The sequence below is a fragment of the Dipodomys merriami genome, unplaced genomic scaffold (genome assembly GCF_024711535.1).
Source record: "Dipodomys merriami isolate MVZ:Mamm:240054 unplaced genomic scaffold, mDipMer1.0.p SCAF_4, whole genome shotgun sequence".
NCBI classification, from domain to species: Eukaryota; Metazoa; Chordata; class Mammalia; order Rodentia; family Heteromyidae; genus Dipodomys; species Dipodomys merriami.
The window spans coordinates 12,467,581-12,492,730 of record NW_027205603.1 but is presented as its reverse complement, the minus strand read 5'-3'; the positions used below and the strand labels follow the sequence as shown (position 1 = coordinate 12,492,730).

The 25,150-nt window shown below is 38.2% G+C and overlaps 1 protein-coding gene across 1 annotated transcript; it reads left to right on the top strand.

Annotated features, from left to right (window-relative positions):
• The first annotated feature begins 1,968 nt into the window (after positions 1 to 1,968).
• On the top strand, positions 1,969 to 15,046 carry LOC138805652 (aldo-keto reductase family 1 member C1-like). The gene is made up of 9 exons (XM_069990558.1): positions 1,969 to 2,136; positions 7,349 to 7,516; positions 7,725 to 7,841; positions 8,631 to 8,708; positions 9,140 to 9,262; positions 11,254 to 11,363; positions 11,813 to 11,978; positions 13,946 to 14,028; positions 14,805 to 15,046. The coding sequence occupies exons 1-9, from the start codon at positions 2,053 to 2,055 to the stop codon at positions 14,845 to 14,847; spliced, it is 972 nt and encodes a 323-aa protein (XP_069846659.1). The 5' UTR covers positions 1,969 to 2,052; the 3' UTR covers positions 14,848 to 15,046.
• Positions 15,047 to 25,150: the final 10,104 nt, after the last annotated feature.

Sequence of the window (25,150 nt, the reverse complement as noted above, 5' to 3'; positions counted from 1 at the left end):
GCTATTTAAATACCAGATGATATTTAAAGATATGAAAAGTGTAAAATCACTAAGGAAGTTAGCAAACACAGAAATGGATCCAAAAGTTTTTCCTTGAACACATCAAAGCCAATGTCCCTTCTAGTTCCCAGTGATGGCTTGTTTCAAGGAAGACTATGCTGAGAAGCCGAGTTGACTCTTAGCTGAAGAATATTTCTTAGAAAAGTTTCTGTCATGGGGCAAAAGCTTCCCAGAGAATAACAACAGTGCTGGCTGACACACCAGATGATGTCCTTGTGAAAGACCTTAGTCAGTACATCAGGCCAATGTCACAAATGTTCAGCACATTTTCCTGAATTATTTTTTCCTCATGAATAGATACTTGACCCACTCTCTTCTGGCTTCTTCCTCTAAGTAGTAAACCCTCAGGTGGTACACAGACCCACCATTTCCATTGTACATCTATTGGACAAATCTGTAACGTAGGCATAAGTAATAGTTGCTTTTGTGACATCACCAAGTAATCTCTCCACACATAGTTATACTGCAAGGTACCCAGGCTATGACACTAAGCAACTCTGAAGTAGGTCAATAACACTTCAGATATTGGTAGTTTAAGGGGATGGTTGTTTCTTCTTTCACCTCCTCCTGCTCCTCCTCTATCTTTTCTTCCTCCTCCTTCTCCCTCTCCCTCTCCTCTTTCATTTCCTTCTCTTCTTCCTCTTCCCCTTCCTCCTCCTTTATGTCTTTTGATAGACGATGTCTAGGAGAAGAAAATGGGCATCCATAGGACATGATGGAAATGTATACTCCAGTCACTGTAGAAGTCAATTTGGAATTTCCTTTGGAAATATAGCTTCTAAGCTGCATGCCAATGTCTCTTATCTGTAATCCTAGCTACTTAGGAGGCTGAAATCTGAGAATTGCAGTTTAAAGCCAGCCCAGGCAGAAAAGTCCATGGGATTCTTGTCTCCAATTAACCACAGAAAAAGCCAGAAATGTAACTGTGGCTCAAGTAGTAGAGTGCCAGCTTTGAGGAAAGTAGCTAAGGGGCAGTGCCCAACCACCAAGTTTCAGCCCCAGTACGGGCAGATGCTTGCATATCCATGTTTAGCCCAACAGTATTCAAAATAAAGTATGGGCTTATTCTACATTTGATCAATGGATGGATAGAATGGATGGTATATTCTCAGTGGGATATGTGGCAGCTATAAAAACAAACCTTTTTGTAGGAAAATGGATGACAGTGGAGATCATGAAGTTAAATCTGCTAGACTCAAAAAGACATGAATATGTACTTTATCCCAAGTCCTAGGGGCAGCTTTTGTCTTTTCTGAAGGCTTGATCTTGGGAAATAATTTTCATTTACAAAGAAAAGCAAGAGTTTCACGCCTTTTTTCTTTTTATTGTCTTTAAGTATTTGTACAGAGGAGTTGCCATTTAACAAATGCAGTTTATGAATACAATTCATCTTGACCAATGTCACTCCTTTCAACCTTTGCACTTTCCCTTCCCTACTCACACCTTCCCTCAAACTTCTTCATTTTGTAGGCTATACAATGAATTTTTACTGCCTTCTCCCCCTCATCTTCTTTTGGTTTCGATATTCTTCAATAATAGAGCACAAGAACCATTTTTCCCTCATATGTGGAATCTAAAAGAAAGATGATGTGAAGGTAGAAGGGACAGTACTAGCAAGGAGTGAGCAGGAAGATAGAACAATGAAGCCTACTGAAATTATTTTAAGAAGCAGGTAAGGACACTAGGGAAAGTGATAGAGGAAGTAAATTTGGTCAGGCAGGATGGTATGTATGTAAGGAAATATTACCACAAAAGCCCCACTCACCACCTATGTATGCTCATTTAAAAGAGGGGTATTCACTTAACTGGTTCCAATTTTTTCTCACGTGTAGACTATTACTTACTCTTACTCCTCCCACATGCCATCAGATGGTCATTAGTCAGACAGTTGACTATAAAGGACTTCCATTTATTTGCTGCTCTGAGAGGAAAGAAGGAACAGAATCTGCTTAGAGCACTGAGAAAGAAAATAACTCTGAGAAGTGACCCAGGATGAATTCCAAGCATCAGTGCATACAACTGAATGATGGTCACTTTATTCCTGTCCTGGGCTTTGGCACCTATGCCTCTGAAAAGGTAACAACACTCATGTTGGCTTGAAGATTTAAAAGGAGATAGAATGAATAGAAAGCTGGCCAGTTTCCTATGTGGCTCTCTGGTGGTTCACTGGGCCTCTGTTTCACCATTCCTCAGGATCTGATCATGTATCGGATACTGATTATCCTGGTCATTACTTTTCCATTCTGGCCCAGTCTATTTCCCAATTAGGTAGGAAGAAAAAAGAAAATTTAACAGTAAAATCATCTGATAATGGTACAGAGCATATTTTCTTTATTTTTTGGACAGTAAGAGAAGTTTCTAGTAGCATCATTTGATCATTTTAATTGTGATATTTGTTTTCTATTGTTGCATTCTGAGTTTCATAGATGTTATATTATTAATGATTTATGAGATGATTAATTAATAAATACTTTTTATATTCTAGGAATTGCCTCTTCATGCTATTGATTGTTTCCATTGGTATACACAACATTCTTGACTTAATACAATCTAATTTGTCTCCTTTCCCTGCTGTTTCCTTGTTTTCTGTGTTTAGGGAATATATCTAAAAACTTTGTTTATCCTGAAGTTCTGAATTCATTCATTTATGTTTCTTTTAGCACTTTCAAAGTTTCAGGTCCTAAAGTGTGTGATCCAGTTTTGATCTGATATTTATACATACTAAGAAATAAATATGTCAAGCTTTTGGTCAGAAGATGTGACACACACACACACACACACACACACACACACACACACACACACACACACACACACACATATAGAAATATCACAACAGAACTGAATACGGGCATTAGACTTTCCAAGAATTATTTACAGAAAAGGGTGCTCTTTTTTCAAAGTCTAAGTTTTTGTCTATTTGTTGAAAATCATCCTGACATGTGGATTCATTTCGGAGACCTGTGTGCCATTCCACAGGTCTTTATGTCCATTTCTATGCCAGCATCTTGCTACTGTTTCCTATGGCTCTGAAGTATGTCATAAAATTGAAAACTACAGTGAGATATCATTTCAGCCTTATAGAATGACTCATGTCAAAGGCTAAACTAAAATTAAAAATAAATCACATTGCTGGCTAGCATATAGAGAAAAAAAACTCTTGTACTTTTAGTAAAAATGTAAATTACAGACATGATGAAGAACAGTATGGAGGTTCCTTATAAAACCAAAGTAGATCTACCATATTATCCAGTCATCTAGCTTCTGGGTATACATCTGATTCAAATGAAATCTGCATACCAAAATATTGCTACAGTGATATATTCATTGTAATAATATTTACAATAGCTGATATATGAACCCATTTCAAGGTCCATTACTCCATGAAGGGATAAATACAATGTGAGATATGAATTTATATATAATGCATGTGGACAAATATTATTCAGCCATTCAAGACAATGTAAGTCCAGCAATTTCTAGTAGAATGGCTGGAACTGGATGGTATTATAAAAAATGAAATACTCCAAACACATAAAGAAAAATGCCGGCCGGGCGCTGGTGGTTCACGCCTGTAATCCTAGCTACTCAGGAGGCTGAGATCTGAGGATCGCGGTTCAAAGCCAGCCCGGGCAGGAGAGACCGTGAGACTCCTATCTCTAATAAACCACCAGAAAACCGGAAGTGGCGCTGTAGCTCAAGTGGTAGAGCGCTCGCTTTGAGCTGAAGAGCTGAGGGACAGCGCCCAGGCCCAGAGTTCAAGCCCCACGACCGACAAAAAAAAAAAAGAAAAATGCCAGGTCTTTCTTCTCAGTGGACTGTAACATAGGGCTAGGGGCAAAGAAGAAGGATTGAAAGTGAAGATGTTAAGAAGAGGGTAGAAAAATAATTATGATAACACAGAGACACAGATAAAAAACATGAGTTCTGGATTTCTCCAACTTTAAGGAATGAGTACAATTTACCATTTTATATAAGACATAAAGGAAAAGAGCAAAGTATCTTGACATTAAAAAAGAACAAAGTAGGGCTGGGAAGGTGGGTCAGTGGTAGAGCGCTTGCCTTGCATGCATGAGGCCCTGGGTTCGATTCCTCAGCACCACATAAGCAAAAAGATAAAAGCTGGAAGTGGCACTGTGGCTCAAGTGGTAGAGCATTAGCCTTGAGCTGAAGAGCTGAGGGACAGCGCCCAGGCACAGAGTTCAGGCCCCACGACCAGAACCCCCCCAAAAAAAGGATGAAGTAAGTAAAGAGGTCAACACAAAGATTTTATTGGTGCACACTATATGCATGGTATGGAAACACAGCACTCAATATCAATCATAGGTAATATTCTTGCATGCTATTCAAAATAGAATTTTTTAAGTAGGTTATCTTTTTAAAAAGCAAGCTGATGTCACTGGAGGTGTTGCTCACTTGCATAGAACACTTGACTACATTCTTAAGGTCCTACATTCAATCCTTAGTCCCTTAAGGGGAAAAAAAGATTTTTTACAAATGATAGGGCTGGGTTTCTAGGAGACTGACACAGGATTATCATGGCAAAGTTAGTAAGGTTAATGAAAGATCGTGTCTTTAAAACAAGCTAAAAGTGGAAGGACTAGGAATGTGATTCAACTGGCAGAGCCTCAAAGTATGAACCTTTTAGTTCAATCTCCAGTACTAAAAAGTTAAAGAATGGTGAATGTCTGAATTTCCACACTTAAAGATATTCTTCTTTGAGAGCATTGTATCTTTTGATAAAAATACAGAAAGTGGTGCTGTGGATCAAAGTGCTAGAGCACTAACCTTGAGCCCAAAAGCTCAAGGACAGCTCCAAAGCCCAGTGTTCAAGTCCCATGACCGACAAAATAAAGAAAAGGAAGAATCCTACTTGTCAGGTCTCAGCTAGGAGATTGATTATAATAAGTGATTTCCTCATTTATTTCTATAATTCAGGTAACCTTTTCTCTCTTCAAGAATGAAATATCTAAAGAAATACTTGCGCTAGATGTGAGCAGAGAGATTGGCACAGAGGCTCATATCTGTGATCTCAGCTACTAGGGAGCCAGAGATTGGGAGGATCATGGTTCAAAGCCAGTCTGGCCCCCCAAAACTGATTTTTTAATAACTATCAAAGCCAAGTGTCTGTGGTTCATGCCTATAATCCTAGCTACTCCAAAGGCTGAGATCTGAGGATCATAGTTCAAAGCCAGCTCAGGCAGGAAAGACCCAGGAGACTCTTATCTCCAATAAACCACTAGAAAATTGGAAGTGGCGCTGTGGCTCAAGCAATAGAGTTCAGGGACAGTGCACAGGCCCAGAGTTCAAGCCCCACAACCAACAAAAAAAAAAAAACTAGCAAGATTCCACAAGTTGAGAGTCAAGGTTCTTGTATTCCCAGCTATAGCTACACAGGAGGCATAAGTAGGAGGTCAGTGGCCCAAGGACAGCCTGAAGTAAGAAATATAAAATCCTATTTGAAAAATAATCTTTAAAAAGAGTAGGAGGCATGGTTCAAGTGGTATAGCATTTGTCTAGCAAAAGGCCCTGAGTTCAAACATCAATACCTCCAAAAATAAAAGTTATAAACATTAGATGCATAAAAGAATTAGTACTGATGTTCTTATGTTGTGCAGACTTGAACATCTCATGATAACTACTGGGTGTGCCCTAAGTAGAATTTCCCATATACTACTCTTACCTCCAGGAAACTGGCTGGAAAAGCAAATAGGGCATGACACTGAGGGGAACCAGGATCCTATGTGCATATTATCACTCTTTCTTAGTTCATGCTGGATTCAAAGCACAATGGTTTAGATGATCTTTGGAAATGAAAAGTGGTCAACCTGGAGACTTCAGTTGACTGGAAGGAATTCTGGGTTCCATGACTGTCCTCACACCACTTAATTGTGGGATAAGGGACTAGCTGCCTGAATTCCCACTGTTTTCAGAAGGATTCAACATTTTTAAAGCACTTGTAAAGGCATGTGAGATGACTTGGCTGCTTTGTGGGGCAAGCGTCAGGAATGGAAGGGAAGAAACAAGGACCTCACTGGGTCCTGAGCCTTGGGGACTCTCTTTGAGCCTCCAACACCTCAGAACTGGTATGAAGAAAGGATGGGAGGACCTAAGAATCTCATGCATTACCATTTTATTGAGAAAAGGAGAGATTCTTAATTTTTTAACTAAATAGAAAAGGTTTTGGCTTGTCTTTTTCACTTCTTAAATAAATGCTCTTTCAAATTGTTATCTAAATTTGGAAGATAAGTTGACAACTTACATTGCATCTTATTGATAATTTCCCTTTTAAAAAAAGATCTTTGGTATGAAGGCTGATACCTACTTGAATTTTTCTTCTCATGGCATTGATGACTTCTTGCAAATAAATCTGCATATTTTAAGTACACACCTTTATTGTCCATATATACTTCCATCACGATTGGCATGCACACTGTTATTTGCTAACAAAAGCCACTGGTATCTTGGAACTTAAGTTTCTCACCATTTTATGGCTACTATAGATGGCCGATATACCTAAACTCCCATACAAGCAGTGGGGTTTATGTGTTCTTACTTTCTGATAGAAGTCTGGAATTTGAGGATTAGCAAAGTGGTCTATAGCCTTTAGAGAAAGACTTGAGAATTGACACTCTAAATGGCTTTCCTTGAAAACCACAATGTATTTTCCAAATTCAGTGCTCAGGGGTCCAATGTGATTTCACTGTGAAGATTTCTAGATCACACAAAATATCTGCTAGAATACTTCCCTTCATGCAAATTTTCCTGTGTTAACTTTATAATCTCACTTTCTAAAAACAAAAACGAGAAAACCACTGTGTAATTATGCACAGAGTCCTGTGAATTTACTATTATAAATGGGATGTACAGTAGGATTACAATTACATGCATGAGGTACATTTCCTTTTGTACACATTTTCCCTTCCCTTACTTTCTCCCGATCCCTCCTTCCCATTTCCCCCCCCCATGAATTGTATAGTCTACTCTACCATAGTGTGCGATGAGCTCCACTGATGCACTTTTCTATTTTTCTTTGAGTAACCCAGGCATAAGGAAAAGACAAGATTAAAATGACAGAAGAATGATTTCTTGGAACTTTAACTGTTCCTTAGATGGCCCAATTCTTATCATTGACGTAGGAAAGGAACATATCCATGGATTACTCACCCCACACACAATTTGCACAAGGCACGAGGAAAGGCTAATTTGTATACAAGTCACTACTTTGTATGTGAAATAACACTCAACTCTGTAGATCTCTAATTACTACTTTTGATTGTTCCTCTAGGTTCCCAAGAAAATGATTACAGACTGCACCAAACTAGCTATTGATGCTGGGTTCCGCCATATTGATGCTGCTTATTTGTACCAAAATGAAGAGGAGGTAGGACTGGCCATTCAAAGCAAGATTGAGGATGGCACGGTGAAGAGAGAGGACATATTTTGTACTTCAAAGGTACGGTACATAGATGTGTATGTGCACCTACTAATGGAATGGGCCATGTTTAATAGATCTCATCAAAGAAATCCATGATAAAAGGGAGCTTATTTTCTGTGATCATCAGTGTCTAACTGGTTGAAAAATGTCTCACTATAGGTAAATAGAAGCTACAAATTTTGATAATTTATTAAACCACCACAACTTCTTCCTTCAACCTTTATAGCTTTGGTCTACTTCTCATCAACCAGAGCTTGTTCGACCTAGTTTGGAAAGAACATTGAAAAGGCTTCAACTGAATTATGTTGACCTCTACCTTATTCATTTCCCAGTGTCTCTTAAGGTAGGCAATTTTCAATATTGATCTATCAAAACCTCAGCTGTCAGCTTGATTCTCTTTTTATGTGTGGTTGAGTTAAGCTTTTAAAATTCATATGAACTCAATTATGTGTGCAAAGCTATAAGACTACTCAAAGTAACATGTAATTGGGTAGTCACCACCATGGATAGATTTATATATCAGGAGAAATCTTCTGAAATGCTTTTGCCTGTTCTTTATCATTAGAAGTTTGGTTAAGTTTTGTCCCATTTTGACTGGTGGCATATAGGGCTTTAAGAGAGTTCAAGGTCATGGCCATTTGCACTCTATCTTCTCTATCAAAATTTATCTTTAAAAGTCCAGATCATTTGCTCACCTGGCTGCCTTTGAAGCAGTCATGTGCTCTAGGAAATTAAAATCATTATTGACTACTCATTCATTTTTGACTGTTTAGCCTAGGTCAATATTACAATTCACAAGGCCATGTAACTATTGACTTCTCAGTGAAAGACAGTCATTTTTCCAGGGGAAAAGCACAAGGGTATGAAGAATAAGGAAATTACTCATGGGCAACCTACGAGGACCTGAGAATTTGTTATTAATGAAAACAGATCATTTATATAAGAAATTAGAATAAGCTTGTCATTCAAAGACATTCCTTACAAACCCATATGCAGACTTTTGTACCTCTTTCAGTGGTAAGGTCAACATTCTAGCTCATTTTAGCTCCCAGACATAGATCTGCCTTAGAACATCGATGTGAGTGGAGAGATAAACCTTGTGAGATTGCTTTTATGATTCCATCTATTTCAGCCAGGAGATGAGATTTATCCAAAAGATGAACATGGAAAGTTCAAGCTCGACATAGTGGATCTTTGTGCCATATGGGAGGTGAGTAATGCTGAGATCCTGGGGGAAGTCGAAAGAAGACTCAGCCCAAAATCCACAGTTCAGAGAAGGATATGTGCCCAGTCTTGTAGAAATTAACTATCTCTATTATGACTCTGCTTAAGTGATGGAATGGAACATATTGCTAATAATGTAATATAGAGAAATGAAGATGGATTGGAGAAAATGATGATGATCATCTTTTTCCTTTATATAGAATCATCTTTCTTATGGAGAGCACTAAAGTTGTTTTCATTGCTGATACTACTGTTTCCTTTAATTTCCTTTACTGGTTTTTCTCTTCTTCCCAATCCATGATAATTAGCTTCATTTTCATTTCTGGAGAAAGATTTTTATAACACTATGATCTTGCAATTATAAAGTTCAGTAGCCAACTGCAGAAATTGTTCTTCACAACTGTTTTTCCTCCCCAGGCCATGGAGAAGTGTAAGGACGCGGGGTTGGCCAGGTCCATAGGGGTGTCCAACTTTAACTGCAGGCAGCTGGAGAGGATCCTGAACAAACCAGGACTCAAGTATAAACCTGTCTGCAATCAGGTCAGCTGCCATCATCTGCTTTCCTTCCATCCTTCATTCTTAATCCCCATGCTATTGCCAGGTATATCCTCTCCTCGGTCATAGTTCATTTGTAGAGCAGATGATGATGAGAGCAGAGCCTTTCTTCACAAGACTAGATCTTTGCTTAGTAAAGCAAAACTAAAAAAAAAAAAAGAAAGAAAGAGAAACATTAAAAGACCATAGAACTAAATTGCCAGATGTAGTATATTCATAAACTGTTTTGTTGAATGAAACCTCCTTTGTACAACTACTTAACAATAATAAAAATATTTTTAAGAGCTGGAACCTAGTGGCTCACACCTGTAATCCTAGCTATTCATGAGTCTGAGATCTGATGATTGAAGTTCAAAGCCAGCCCTCACAGAAAAGTCTATGAGACTCCAATTAACCACCAGAAAACTGAAAGTGGCACTGTCGCTCAAAGTGGTAGAGCGCTAACCTTGAGCAGAAGAGCTCAGGAACAGCACTCAGGCCCCAAGTTCAAGCCCTATGAACAACAAATATATAGATATATAAAAGAAGAATTTCCAGAGGCAAATATAGTCATGTTTCATTGCATCCATTAGTCACATTTCAAAGAGAAGGTATACTTATCCCTAAAATACGAAGGCTGACAAGAGATTGGTCAATGAATGTGTTCTAGAGAGACTGTTATATATGGAGTATGGAAACCTGAAACCATAGAATGAGCAATAAAATCCATGGAATAGTAATGAGATCAGTGGTATGAGTTTATATGGGGCTTACATCCTTGAGGTATTCCCAAATTATCTCTGGTTTCAAGGTTCTAGACCAAAGGCATATTATAGGGAAAAGAAACAAATGGAGACTATGAAAGACACCCTGGCTAGAAAGAAAGAGCTACCTGTTTATGGTGATACTGAAGGTAGATGAAATCTACATTCAGAAACTAAGCAAAACAGAGCTGACCTTCTGTCTGACAGCACTCCAGATTGCTGCTCTTGCCTGCTTCCTGCCATTAGATTACTGACTTAAGCCTCTCCATTCTGTGCAGTGTTCTATGTTCTGAGTTCCTTTGTTACAAAGTCCAATCAAAGAATAAGATTTGTTGGTTAGGAATATATATGTATATAATACATATATTATTATGATATAGAGTATAAATAATACATACTACTGATTATATGTAATATCATATATCATATAACATATACAACATTACTATTATATATACTATATATGTAGTTTGTGGTATCTAATATGAAATAACATAGAACTAGAGTCCCAAATATTAATACTTGTTTTACAACAATTTTTTATGATGCCCACATTCAAATCTTTAAAGTGTCTATATTTTCCCACATATGTCAAAGATGGTTGATTTTTGCTATGCTCTACAATGTAGGTAAGTGCCTGGAGCATTATCTGCATGCAATGCAGGTATGTGTAATAGCTTGCTGCACCTGATCAAATAGAATTGTAGATACCTCTATTCACCACAACAGACATCACAACACATCTTCTAAGAAAGAAATTACTGTCCTTTGAAGTTGCAATTGCATTGTTAGACCTAAGGAAATGGATGGCTTTTCACTCTTGTCATTGGATATACCATCCATAATCAGATTCCCCATTGCTTTCTCAAAACATCTTTCATGCTTCTTTTTTTAACCTAAGTCAAATTGTAGCTTACAAACAGCTTTCTGTCATGTTTCTCTTCAATATACAATAATCCCCAATTTCTTTCCTCATGTTTTCTAGGAAGGATTTATCAAGTAGTCTACATTGATTACATTTTGGGCTTTGAGTGAAGGACAAAACTGAGCAAAAGGTCAAAGCCCTGAGCTCAAGCATTGGTACTGGAAAAAAATAATAATCTTTACTTATTATTGCTATTTTATATTTAGGTGTCATGCTAATTCACGTTTTCCAGCTTCTTTTAAAATTTCTTTTGTGCATTAATATAGGATCTCATATAACTTGAATGTTCTTATCTTGTCCCTCCACAGGTAGAATGCCATCCTTACCTGAATCAAAGCAAACTACTGGATTTCTGCAAATCAAAAGACATTGTTCTTGTTGCCTATGGTGCTCTGGGAACTCAAAGATATAAATATGGGTAATAAGAAAAATAGGGCTTGGTAGTCATACCTGTAATCCTAGCTGTTCAGGAGGCTGATATTTGAGGATGGCAGTTTGAAGCCAGCCTGGGCAGAAAAGTCTCTGACAGTAATATCTCTAAATACCCACCCAAAAGCTAGAAGTGGTGCAATGGCCCAAATGCTAGAGCACTAGGTTTAAGGGGGGAAAAAAGCTCAGGGACAGTGCCCAGGCCCTGAGTTCAAGCCCCAGGATTGGCACAAAAGAAGAAAAATAAAAGGAATCATACCTAAGGAACAAGAATTGAGCAAATGGATTTAGTTCCACAACACCAGATTTTTCTGGAGCTCACTCTCAATTGGCTCAGGGTGCGGAGAAGAGGTCCCAGGCCATAATGGTGTTGTGAGTCCGGGGGCCACACTGGAGAATGTCTGGTCTAAACCTCATCCCTTCTGTCTCTCCTTCCAGGGTGGATGAGAGCGCCCCAGTTCTCTTGGATGATCCAGTTCTTGGAGCCATGGCAAAAAAGCACAAGCGAACTCCAGCCCTGGTCGCCCTTCGCTACCAGCTACAGCGAGGGATTGTGGCCCTGGTCAAGAGTTTCAATGAGGAGCGAATCAAAGAGAACATGCAGGTGATGCTCAAGGGCTCTTTCTTGCCACATCCTTCCTACTTTTACTCTCAGGAGACATCGGTAGTCCATCTGCACTCACCCGGCGTTTTACTATGCGTGTCCACTTCATGCCTGTTTAGAAACGTCTTCTCTTCCTTTACAGTAGCGCTACCAAGGACAATTGGGATTGGGCTGGGAACAAGGAATTTAGCTTCAGCTTTACAACAGCGATGTGTTCTGACCCCTGTACAAGGGTTAATCATTATTTTTGGTAAATATTCTTTTCAAATTTATTTTTTGAGTTAGTGTATATTTGTAATATATGGGTTTTCATTGGAATATTTTTGTATAGGTGCAGAATGCAAACTGGTTAAGTTCCCCTTTTTTCTTCTCCATCTCCTTTTTCAAGCACCATTTGATGTGTTTCACTAGCCTGTTATATTAAATGCATATATGTGCGTATATATAATATATATACCTATACATGTTTATATACATATGTGTGTGTATATATTCCATAATGAGTGAGAAGATCTAATATTTGCCTTTTTTAAACTTGGTTCAACCAGTTTAACATAAATTCATTTTTCCTTATGGACATATCCCATGGTATGTATGCATGTATGTATAAATATACACACCATATACAATATATGTATATGCCATAGTTTCTTTATCCATTCATCAGCTATTCACTTATTGAGCAGCTCAGCTGATTCTAGTTTGGCGGTTATGAACACAACTGCATGAAAACATGGCTATGTACATATCTTTCTGATTTACTCTTTTATATATAAGGCCAAGAGCAGTGTGGTGGGGTCAGATAGTACCAAAAACAGCATGTTACTGGCATACTCACACAAAAAAACAGACACCAGTGGAAAAAATAAGAGGTCTAGAAATATGCAGTCAAAAAGAACCAGAAACACACACTGAAGAAAAGACAACTTGTTTAACAGCTGGTACAAGAGAACAGGATAATACCCATGTCAAAGATTAGACTCTCTCACCCTGTACAAATATCAGCTCCAAGTAGATCAAAGACATTAATGTCAGATCTGAAACTATGAAATTACTATAGGAAACCATGAAAGACATAAGCATAGGTGGTTATTTCTTTTCTTTTCTTTGCCCAAAATGAGGACTCAAACTTGATACCTGACACTGTCACTCATTGGCTAGTACTCTACCACTCCTCCAACCCCTTTAGCGGTTTGGTTATTCTTTTCCTTTCTTTTCTTTTTAGCTGATTATTTCTAATTGCTCAGGAAATGTGAACAAAGGTTGATCAATTGGACTGTATTAAAAACAGAATGGGAGAAAATATTCACCATGTATCTGTTCAAAAGATAAAGGGTTCTTATCCAAAATACACAGAGGGCTAAAAAAAAGTCAAGCAGCAAGTGGAAAAATATCATATTTATGATAATTAAACTGGTCAAATTGACACTAGGACTTCAGCCAATTCCTTGCCTGAGTCCTTTGAACAGAACATCATTAATATGTGGAAAGTTCTTGTTTTAAATTGTTAAAAATAATACTACTTTTCACATACTAACCGCTTTCTGCTGTGAGTTAGAAATCCAAGTTTATCCATGAAAAATATTTAATTATCTTTCAAAAATATGGCTCTGGGTTTCTCTGGATCTTCTAAATACACAAGGAAGTACTTTTAAAATCAGGTCACCTTTGTTTGGTCTCCAGCTTCTTCCATTTCATCTGCAGTTTTACACAGTTTCAACACAGGAATTTGGTTTTCTGTGATTGTTATCTTTAAGTAGTTGTGCAAAAAGGGTTTCCATTCACCATGTCAGGAATTTGTTTCTATTTATTTATTTTTACCTGGTATTTATTGTTTACTTGGGAGAATTCTCAGACACTTAAATATTATCACTGCATCAGTCAGATTGGTTACAAATTTCCAGACAAAGAAATATGCACCCTAAATACAAATTTTAAACAAAAACACTTTTCTATTTATTTGGCAGGTTTTTGAATTCCAGTTACCTTCAGAAGATATGAAAGTCATAGATGGCCTGAACAGAAATTTTCGGTATTTTTCTGCTCCTATGTAAGTAACTTTGGCAAATATATTTTTATCAACTTAATTTCTGATGGGGTTGAGATAGTTTAAAGTTACCTCAATATGAGTCAGACTGAGGCCAGTGTAAGTCAAGGATGACACAAAGCTTTCTGGAACTCTTCCCAAACAATTGAATATATAATCACTTTTATCACTTTATAGTGTGGTCATTACTGTATATAGATCTTATACAGTAAGCTCCTTGACCATGAGATTTTGCCATTTGCATAACATACTTTCTATTTTTAGTCTAATATAGCGTGTTCCATGCAGTAAGCTGCCAGTAAATAATGAATGAATGAATGAATGAATGAATAAGATTTAGATGGCATTGTTAATAGTTACCTATGATTACCCAAGACTATTTACTAGTGCTAAGATATCACTGGAATTGTCCGTTCTGAGCAAGGCAAATCAGTTTGTGCTTTCATCATTGGGAATTTGTAATAAAAAAGGAATCTCTTTGGTATTGTTTTGTTTTGCTCTATTTTGACATATGCACATGTTTGAAGAGGTGACTGGATTCTCTGTGTGTTCAGTCTGAAAGACAGAAATTTGTTTAAACAATTTACCACTTTTAATGTTACAAAATCATGTTTATAAAAGTACAAAATGTCCACTTTATGACTTACCAGAAAACGAACATTTTAGCTTTCACCCTAAGGGAGGGCTTCACAGAAATTGCTTCTAGAAACAAGAGTTATGAAATCCCTTCTAAACACAGAGTTATGAAATCCCTTATGCATTCTTCTTTCTCATTGCAGGTTTGAAGGCCACCCTAATTTTCCATTTTCTGATGAATACTGACATGGACCTCTTCATCACTTCTGCGGAGAACTTGCGTGGATGGACAGTGATGCTGGAACGTCTCAGAGGCTAACGACTAGACACATGGCCTCCAATCCACACTGCTTAGCAACTCAGTCCCAGCTTCAAATGGGTTCCTAAGTCAGGAAGCAACGCACTAAATGATTGTCACCCATTGAAATGAAATTAAAAGAAGATATTTTCCCTCAATTTTGCTGACTTCCAGTCTTGCATGAGTTGAGAGTTTTTTGTTTGCTTCTCATCTATCACTTCTTCTAAACTCCTTTGTCTAGAAGTCTGCAGAAAGTGGAGGGAGATGACGAAAGTTATTTCATAGACATTTCTGTGGTAAGAATGGCAAAGCCCTTAAGCTTTAGAGAAGTAGGAGATAACAGGGGTTTCATTAGTATTTCCATAGCCCTCCAGGCACAAGACAACACACTGCATGTGGTTTGGAAGGTGAAACTCATGTAAAGAATAACCAGTATTCCCAGGTGGGCCTTGTAGCAGCTCAAGGATCACAGCTGCAGAGACTGAGTAATGAGGTCTCACAGCTGCAGAGACTGAGTAATGAGCTGGGGAATAGCATATTTCCTGCTTGGGAAGTACTGGTAAGGATACTTGGTATAGTACATTTTGCAGAGACTCTCTATGAATTTCTGCCTCAGACCCAGTGCTCTGTGTCAGGTCAGGACCATCAAAGCATGCCAACTGATTGTAGCAATCTTGGCAGACAATGAATCCTTTCCCTAGTCTACAATTTATTGGTTTTATTTCTTATGTTTTCTCCGACATTTTTTCTCAATCAGTTTATTAAAATTCATCTTAGTTTTTTCTATGTGAGAAGTCATCTTACATAATCCAAGGTACCTAAATAAATCCCAAGAACTGAAGCAGTAAATAATAATAAAACCCATGTATCAACTCTCCTTGAGCATCTAAAAATATGTTTATCAAATATCAAACATTCTTAAGTTTAAAAGTACTGATTATATATATATATATATATATGTATATATAAAAATCATTTTAAATGGTTTAAGTGCAAAAGAAAACTTCCATATAGAAAACACAAAATATTTTAAGCCATTGAATATTTCCTGAAAAACAAGATTATAGTATTGAAAGTAGTTAGTACTTTTGATTATTTTAAACATGCAAACATCTTTTTGAAACATATACACACAAAAACAGCACACAGCTTTCCAAATGTAGTAATTGTTAGACACACTTGCTAAATCACATTTACTCTCTATAGTCTTTAGAGGTACAAATGTAAGCATTTAATCTCAGTATCAGTAGGATTTTGTTCTGTACCTCTGATCTCTTGCTTCCAACCTGAAAAAGTATCTCTATACTATTTGAAGAAAATAAAAACAAGTTTCAATCTCCACAGAGTTCGTTCAGGCCTTGGTAACTCACTGAATAAACTGCATGGACTTATGTAGGAACCATTTCTCATTCATTCTGAAGGTAAATAATTTGTGTGATAAAAGCTATTTCCTTGGTGTTTTATCATTATCACCATTTAACAGGATGGCACAATTAATATTTTTCTTAGAAAGATATAGATGTAAGGTATTGGTGAATACTAAGTAATAATTCATGAGGCTCCTTGTAATTGAGAAAAATTATATTTGTTATGTTAAGTAGTTGTATAAGAGATTTACAATTTAATATAGTATGTCCACTATGTATCCTTCTAAAGAGGCACCCTTTCCATCATTTACTTAACTAAGAAATAAAGTTGATAAGCAGGGTACCGGTGGCTCACATCTGTCATTCTAGCTACTCAGGAGGCTGGGATCTGAAGATTGTGGTTCAAAGCTAGCCCTGGCAGGAAAGTCTGTGAGACTCTTATCTCCAATAAACCACCAGAAAACTGGAAGTGGCATTGTAACTCAAGTGGTAAAACACTTGCCTTGAGCTGAAGAGCTGAGGGGCAGCATTCAAGACCAGAGTTCTAGCCCCATGACCAACAAAACAAAAGAAAGAAAGAGAGAAAGAAAGAAAGAAGGAAAGAAGGAAAGAATAGCAGGAAATTCTTATTGAAAAATATTAAATGTGAGGTATCATACAAAAAACAAAGTGTTATAATAAAAATGGTACTTTCGAGGGGGGTTCCGGGAAGATGGTGGAGGAGAAGCTGGAATCTGAACAAGCTCTCGCATAGAAAGCAATTTTAGAGTTCTAGTGAACAGTCCTAAGCCAGAGAATCACACCAAGTGTGCCATCACAGGACAGAGAGTTAGACAAGAGAGGGGAAGCCAAGGAAACACAGCAGCTGCCGCTACTGCGGCAGGGTCGCGGCGGCGACTGCCGCCGCGGGGTCATACCTGAGACACAGAGAATCCGGGACGAAGGAGCCAGACGCAGCAGACGAGCGGATTCTACTCAACACCAACAAGAACCGACAAGGAGCGGAAATCTTCATCCTGCTGTTGGCAGACCAGAGACGACCCAGGATCCAAGACTCAGTGTGAGTACAAGCCCGACATCCTCACTCCTTCTCAGGAAGCAGAGGAGGGAAGGCTACCCCTCCCCCCCCCAGCACCGGTGATCTCCATCTTGGATACCGACAAAGCTTGGAGGAGCTGCTAGCTCCAGCTCAGGCCTTGGAATAAAATGAGTCATTTAGCAGGTCACAAGAACTTAACGGTGAAGTGACCTGCCAGACTCAGCACCATCCAGGGAAAAGTCACCCAGCTCAGGCGCCAGCCATTGGAGTGCCTTGCCTCACTGGGTAACCAGAGCCAGAGGCTGCCCCTCCCTCTAGCAGCCACCACAATCAATTGAAAAACAGAAACCCTGGGAGTGGCTCCAGGCTGGGCGCTGTGAGCTTTATCACAAAATAGCCCCAGGGAAAAGCTACTGTTTGTTGAAAGGCCTCAACTCTACCCAGAACCTAGCCCCATCACCACATCCCCCTCTTTTGTGACTCTCAAAGCAGATCACCCTCCCAGAAAACTAACCTGGGAGGGGGATCTCAAAATCTTGGGTAAAGCAGAGCATTTTTCTGCCTCTTCCAACCAACCGACTTAAGAAACCAATCAAGCCACAGGACCTCAAGCTGACCAGAGACTCCAACAAGAGACTGGTTAGAGACAAAAGGGAGATACAGGATTCTTCCCACTCCTCCCCCCCCCAAAAAAAAAAAATCAAAAGACTTTTTTTTCTTTTTTCTTTTCTTTTTTTTTTCTTCTTCTTCTTTTCTTTTTTTGCTTGTTTTTTGTTTTTTTGCTACCTTATATATATATATTTTCCCTTCTAAAACTTTTATTAATCTTTAATTTTTGCCTCTTCTGAAAAAATAATTGTTTTCCAGTAACTTTTTTTTTTCTCATCTTATAATTTTTATTTTAGGAATATGTGAATGAGTGTTTTCCTTTCTTTTCTTGTCTTCTTTCTCTTTTTCTTTCTTTCTTAATTATCTTTTTGTTTTTTGTCTAGCTCTACTGAACTTCTGATCTTTTCTTCTCCCTTTCCCATCCTTAAAGTTTTTCACATCTCCTCTATGTCCCTCCCCTTCTCGGAACATATTCACATTCCTCTCTAAATAGACGGTCTTTTAACTTCTATAATAACATTAATTTTTACGTTTCTATTTTTTTTCTGGTCTCTCTCTCTCTCTCTACTTGCATCCTACCCAACCCATTTCCTGCATTGTGATTAGGACATAGTTAACTCTCCCTGTGCCTCCCCACACCAATCTATTCCTATTTTTTACCCACATCTCTCCCTAATCCTAATAATTTCTGGTTTTCCAAATTCTTTTCTGCGGTTCGAAGTACTTTAACATATAGTTGTTTGATGTTGAATAGATGTATCTGTTGAACTAGATTGTATCGGTAGACTATTGACTGTACAAACTCAAACTTTGGTTGATGGTTGCCTTAAGATAGTGTTCTAGCATAAAACTGGTGCAATCTTCATCTCAAATGGGCCGAGTAAGCCAGAAAAACACAAGAAAAATGGCAAATTCGGGTATCTCAATTCCCAATCTTGATAATCAGGGATTAGAACAGATAAAGAATAATCCAGAGGAGAGTTCCCAAATAGCTCTACAAACACTAATAGCAAACATGATAAATGAGAAGTTTGACAATGTACAAAGGACTCTGTATGAGCGTGATAGGGAGAGAGAGGAGGCATCCCAGAAGTTTATACAGGAATATCATAAGCGTGAGGAAGCTACTCAAAAACTGATACAGGATTTGTGTGAACAACTTGAGAATGCTCAAAGAGAAAGGGAGGAATGGCGTGAGCAGGCAGAGAACACTCAAAGAGAACTGCAGGAATCCCACGAACGGGAAGAAAGAGAACTGCAGGAATCCCACAGACGGGAAGAAGCTAATCAAAGAGTAATTCAGGAATTGAGAGACCAGGTAGAGAATACACAAAGATCACTAAAGGCATTCATGGAATCCATTAACAAAGAGCTGAAGGAAGTCAGGGAGACCACAAAGGAAAAGCTGAATGGAACCCAACAGAAGGAATGGGAGTCCAAAGAAACCATAACCAATCAACTAAGTGATTTGAGAACAAACACTGAACACCAAATTAAGGAAGTAAAGAAATTCATACAAGACCTAAAACAGAGCTTCAACAAAGAACTTGAAGCCATCAAAGCTGACCAATTAGAAGGAAAAGAGATAAAAAACAAAGTAGAGAGTCTTGACAGCAGGTTAGACCATGCAGAAGATCGAATCTCAGGGCTTGAAGACAGCCTAGATATTATAGAGAAAGAACATACAACCATCCAAGACAAGTCCAAGAAATATGATAGGTCTATCCAACACCTGGAAGACACCATCAGAAGGCCCAATCTAAGGATAATGGGTGTAGAGGAGCACCTAGAAACAGAAGTTAATGGTCTAGGAAATTTGTTTAACAGGATCCTAGCAGAGAACTTCCCAAACAGACAAAAAGATAGGCCTATTCAGATACAAGAAGCTTTTAGAACCCCAAATAGACCAGACCAGAATAGGACATCCCACCGTCACATTATAATCCACACAGGATCAACCCAGACCAAGGAAAAGATCCTTAAAGCTGTCAGGGAGAAAAGGGTAATCACCTACAAAGGGAAACCAATTAGAATTACCTCAGATTTCTCAGCAGAGACAATCAAAGCAAGAAGAGCCTGGAATGACGTATGCCATGCCCTAAAAACAAATAATTATCAACCAAGAATACTGTACCCAGCTAAACTCTCCTTCATAACTGAAGGCCAAATAAAAACCTTCCATAGCAAAGAAAAATTGAAACAATACATCTCCACCAAACCAGCCCTACAAAAGATTCTTAAAGATGTCCTACACATAGAAAACCAACAAGACCGCAACAAAGGCCAAGAAACTGCACCCAAACTGAGAATCCAAGAACCTTAGGAAGAACCCAGTTTTCGCAGCCCCCAAGAAGGTGGATAACATGGCAGGAACTCCCAAATACCTCTCAGTCCTATCTCTTAACGTTAATGGACTGAACTCTCCAATTAAGCGACATAGACTGTCTAGTTGGATTAAAAAACAAGACCCTTCTATCTGCTGCCTGCAGGAGTCACATCTTGCCCGTAAAAACAAACACATCTTCAATGTTAAAGGCTGGAACAAAATCTACCAAGCAAACGGCCCTCATAAACAGGCGGGAGTTGCAATCCTAATATCAGATAAAATAGACTTCAAATTAAAATTCGTGAGAAGAGATAAAGAAGGTCGCTACATACTAATTAAAGGATCTCTCCTTCAGGAGGATATTACAATTCTAAATATCTATTCGCCAAACAATGGAGAACCCAAATTTATCAAAGAAACACTACTTTCCCTCAAATCCCATATAGATCCAAAGACATGAATTGTTGGGGATTTTAACACACCACTCTCCCCACTAGATAGATCAACTCGGCAAAAACTCAACAGAGAAACCACAGATCTAAACAGCTGCATAGATCAACTAGACTTAACAGACATTTACCGAACATTTCACCCAGCAGCATCAGAATACACGTTCTTCTCAGCAGCACATGGAACGTTTTCTAAAATAGACCACATTTTAGGCCACAAAGCAAACTTGTCTAAATTCAGAAACATTGAAGTTATACCTTGCATTCTCTCTGACCACAAGGGAATACAATTAGAACTCAACACCAAAAGCCACCAAAGAAAGTCCGGTATCACATGGAGGCTGAACAACACACTGCTGAATCATGAGTGGGTCATGGAAGAGATTAGAAAGGAAATTCAAATTTTCATGCTATTCAACAAAAATGAACACACAAATTACCAGCTCCTCTGGGACACAGCAAAGGCAGTACTCAGAGGCAAGTTTATAGCTCTGAGCTCCTACATCAACAAATTGGAGAGATTGGAAACTAACAATTTAATGACACATCTAAACCTCCTTGAAAAAGAGCAGCAAGATAAACCCCAATCCAGTAGACGGAAAGAAATAATCAAAATTAAATCAGAATTAAATGAATTAGAATCCAAAAAAACTATAGAAAGAATCAACAAAACAAAGAGTTGGTTCTTCGAAAAACTTAACAAAATTGACAGACCCTTAGCAAATCTAATCAGAAAAAGGAGAGAACACACCCAAATTAATAAACTCAGAGATGAGAATGGAAACATCACCACAGAAACAACCAAGATTCAGAACATTATAAGGGAATACTTCTCAAAACTTTATGCTAATAAGTGAGAACTTGACAGAAATGGACCTTTTCCTAGCAAATATTGACATGCCAAAACTAAACCAAGATGAGTTAAACCAGCTTAACAGGCCCATATCAAGCATTGAAATAGAAACAGCAATAAGAGACCTCCCAGCTAAGAAAAGTCCAGGACCAGATGGTTTTACAGCAGAATTTTACAAGGCCTTCAAAGCAGAGTTCACACCAATACTCCTCCAACTCTTCAATGAAATTGAAAGAGAAAGCTCACTACCAAACACATTCTATGAAGCCATCATAACCCTCATCCCAAAACCAGGCAAGGACTCATCAAAGAAAGAGAACTATAGACCCATTTCTTTGATGAACATTGATGCAAAACTTCTCAACAAAATTTTGGCCAATCGACTTCAACAATTCATCCAAAAAATCATACACCATGATCAAACAGGATTCATTTCAGGGATGCAAAGCTGGTTCAATATACGCAAATCAATTAATATTATTCATCACATCAACAGGAGCAAGAATAAGAACCACATGGTTATCTCAATAGATGCAGAAAAAGCATTTGACAAGATCCAACACCCCTTTATGATGAAGGTTCTGGAAAAATTAGGAATCCATGGAACATTCCTCAATACAATAAAGGCTGTATATGACAAACCTACAGCCAGCATTATACTCAATGGTGAAAAACTAAAGCCATTTCCTCTTAACTCAGGAACGAGACAAGGATGCCCACTCTCTCCACTTCTCTTCAATCTAGTATTAGAATGCCTAGCTACAGCAATAAGACAAGATGCAGACATAAAGGGGATCCAAATAGGGAAAGAAGAAATAAAACTCTCCCTCTTTGCAGATGACATGATCTTGTATTTAAAGAATCCCATGGACTCCACTCCCAAATTACTCAAGCTGATTCAAAACTTTGGCAAAGTAGCAGGTTATAAAATTAACCCCCAAAAATCAATGGCTTTTCTATATGCCAACAATGAGAAAAGTGTGGCTGAAATTAGGAAAGCAACTCCATTTGTAATAGCCCCACAAAAAATAAAATACCTAGGAATTAACTTAACCAAAGAAGTGAAGGACCTCTATGATGAAAACTTTAAAATCTTGAAAAAGGAAATCAACACAGAACTTAAAAAATGGCAAAACCTCCCATGCTCCTGGATTGGCAAGATCAACATCGTGAAAATGGCAATACTTCCCAAGGCTATCTACAAATTCAACGCGATACCTATCAAAATTCCACCCTCATTCTTCAAGGAAATAGAGGAGGCAATCCAAAAATTCATATGGAACAATAAAAGACCCCGAATAGCAAAAATGCGCCTCAACGGAAAGAACACTGCTGGAGGAATATCAATACCAAATTTCAAACTCTACTATAAAGCCATAGTAATCAAAACAGCTTGGTATTGGTATAAGAACAGACCTCAGGACCAATGGAATAGAATTGAAAACCCAGAAATGAACCTACAGACCTATAGCCATCTAATCTTCGATAAGGAAGCTAAAACAATAGAATGGAAGAAAGACAGCCTCTTCAGTAAATGGTGCTGGCAAAATTGGTTAACTACATGTAGAAAACTAAAGCTAGATCCTTATATATCACCCTGCACCAGAATCAACTCCAAATGGATCAAAGACCTTGAACTCAAAGCAGACACTCTGAAAACATTACAGGATGGAATAGGAGAAACCTTAGGTCTCCTTGGCTCAGGCCGAAATTTTCTGAATAGAGACCCGGAAGCACAACAAATCAAAGAAAGGTTGGACAAATGGGATTGCATACGGTTGCAGAGCTTCTGCAGGGCAAATGACATAGCTAGCAAGATCAATAGAAAGCCCACCGATTGGGAGAAGATCTTTACTAGCCATACAACGGACAAGGGTCTCATATCTAAAATATACTTGGAACTCAAAAAATTAAACCACCCAACAACAAATCCTCAAAGAAACAACTGCCCAATAAATAAGTGGGCTAAAGACTTAAAGAGAAGCTTCTCTGAAGAAGAAAGAAGGATGGCCAATAGACACATGAAGAAATGTTCAACATCCCTAGCCATAAAAGAAATGCAAATCAAAACAACATTGAGATATCACCTCACCCCAGTTAGAACAGCAAAAATCAAGAACTCTAACAACAACAGATGCTGGAGGGGATGTGGACAGAAAGGAACCTTACTTCATTGTTGGTGGGAATGTAAACTTGTTCAACCACTTTGGAAAGCAGTATGGAGGTTCCTCAAAAGACTTCACATAGATCTCCCCTATGATCCAGCAATCCCACTTTTGGGCATTTACCCAAATGTTTACAAACAAGACCACACTAAAGCTACCAGCACAACTATGTTTATTGCAGCATTATTTACCATAGCTAAGATATGGAACCAACCCAGATGCCCCTCAGTAGATGAATGGATCAAGAAAATGTGGTATATATACACAATGGAATTCTATGCCTCCATCAGAAAGAATGACATTGCCCCATTTGTTAGGAAATGGAAAGGCTTGGAAAAAATTATATTAAGTGAAGTAAGCCAGGCCCAAAGAAGCATAGGTCCCATGGTTTCCCTTATTTGCAATATCTAGTATAGGTATGAGTCAAGCGGAAAAGGTCAGATAATGTGATGTTAGGAAAATGAACCCTTAAATATGTATTTTAATGTTTTTGTTTCTTTCATGCATATGTTTCTAACGCATTTATAAGATTATTTCTTTGTTGCTTTGTATGTCCCTCCCCCACAGTGTAACCCCCGCTTTCACTATATTTGATGTCAGTATAACATGTGGAGGAGATGGGGACAAACAAGTCGTTTAAGGATTCAGGTGGACCTGTTGCAACAATGAGAAGTACAAAATGTCATGTCAAAACCAGCTTTACAATGTCGGTGGGGGGGGGAGGGAGGTATAATTGGGTGGGGGGAGGGGGGAGGCTGGGAAGGGAGGTGAAGGGTAAACAAAGGAGGAGGCTGCAATGCTTGGTAAGAAATGAATGCATTATCCTGCCCATGTAATTGTAGCCCCTCTGTACAGTATGTTCTCAAATAAAATAAAATAATATTTAAAAAAAAAAAAAACAAAGTGTTATGGAATTGATTTTCTGATATTCCAGCCTAAAAGGGGAAATGTTGTGCTACTGTTACTGATTTGGGTTTTTGTGGTGTATGGATGATATCCATCAGAACAACAACAACAAAAGTCTAAAGCTAAAAGGAGAATGAGGAAGCACAGAAATTACCCTAGAGGTGCATCCAATTCTTGCCCCCTCTAGTTTAAGGAATGAATTAGAATGAATTATTTCAGGAAAGACTGACTTGCACAATTTGGGTGATTGTCTTACTGAAGAGCAGAAAGCCTCTTTGGTGTTCTAAAAAGCAGCACAGTTGAAAGTTTTACAGTCCAAAGGTGCACTCAGATCTTGAACAAGTGTCATATTAAAAGATCTTTGACCAGGAGTCATGACATAGTTTCAAACATTGGAGAAAGCTATCTAAAATGAAAAGTTTGGTTCTTCAGGATTAGCTGACAAATGTATGCACCTAGAACTATCCAAAATTGTTGTATATCTTTGCAAAAGATACTGCTAAAGGCTAACAAATTTCTTTATCGGATGGTACTCTT

Bases quoted from the DNA above. Each gene is read 5' to 3' on its own strand.
- LOC138805652 (XM_069990558.1), top strand. From the start codon at position 2,053: ATGAATTCCAAGCATCAGTGCATACAACTGAATGATGGTCACTTTATT. The intron at 8,709-9,139 runs GTGAGTAATGCT...TTTCCTCCCCAG, and splicing joins ATCTTTGTGCCATATGGGAG to GCCATGGAGAAGTGTAAGGA. The intron at 11,364-11,812 runs GTAATAAGAAAA...CTCTCCTTCCAG, and splicing joins ACTCAAAGATATAAATATGG to GGTGGATGAGAGCGCCCCAG.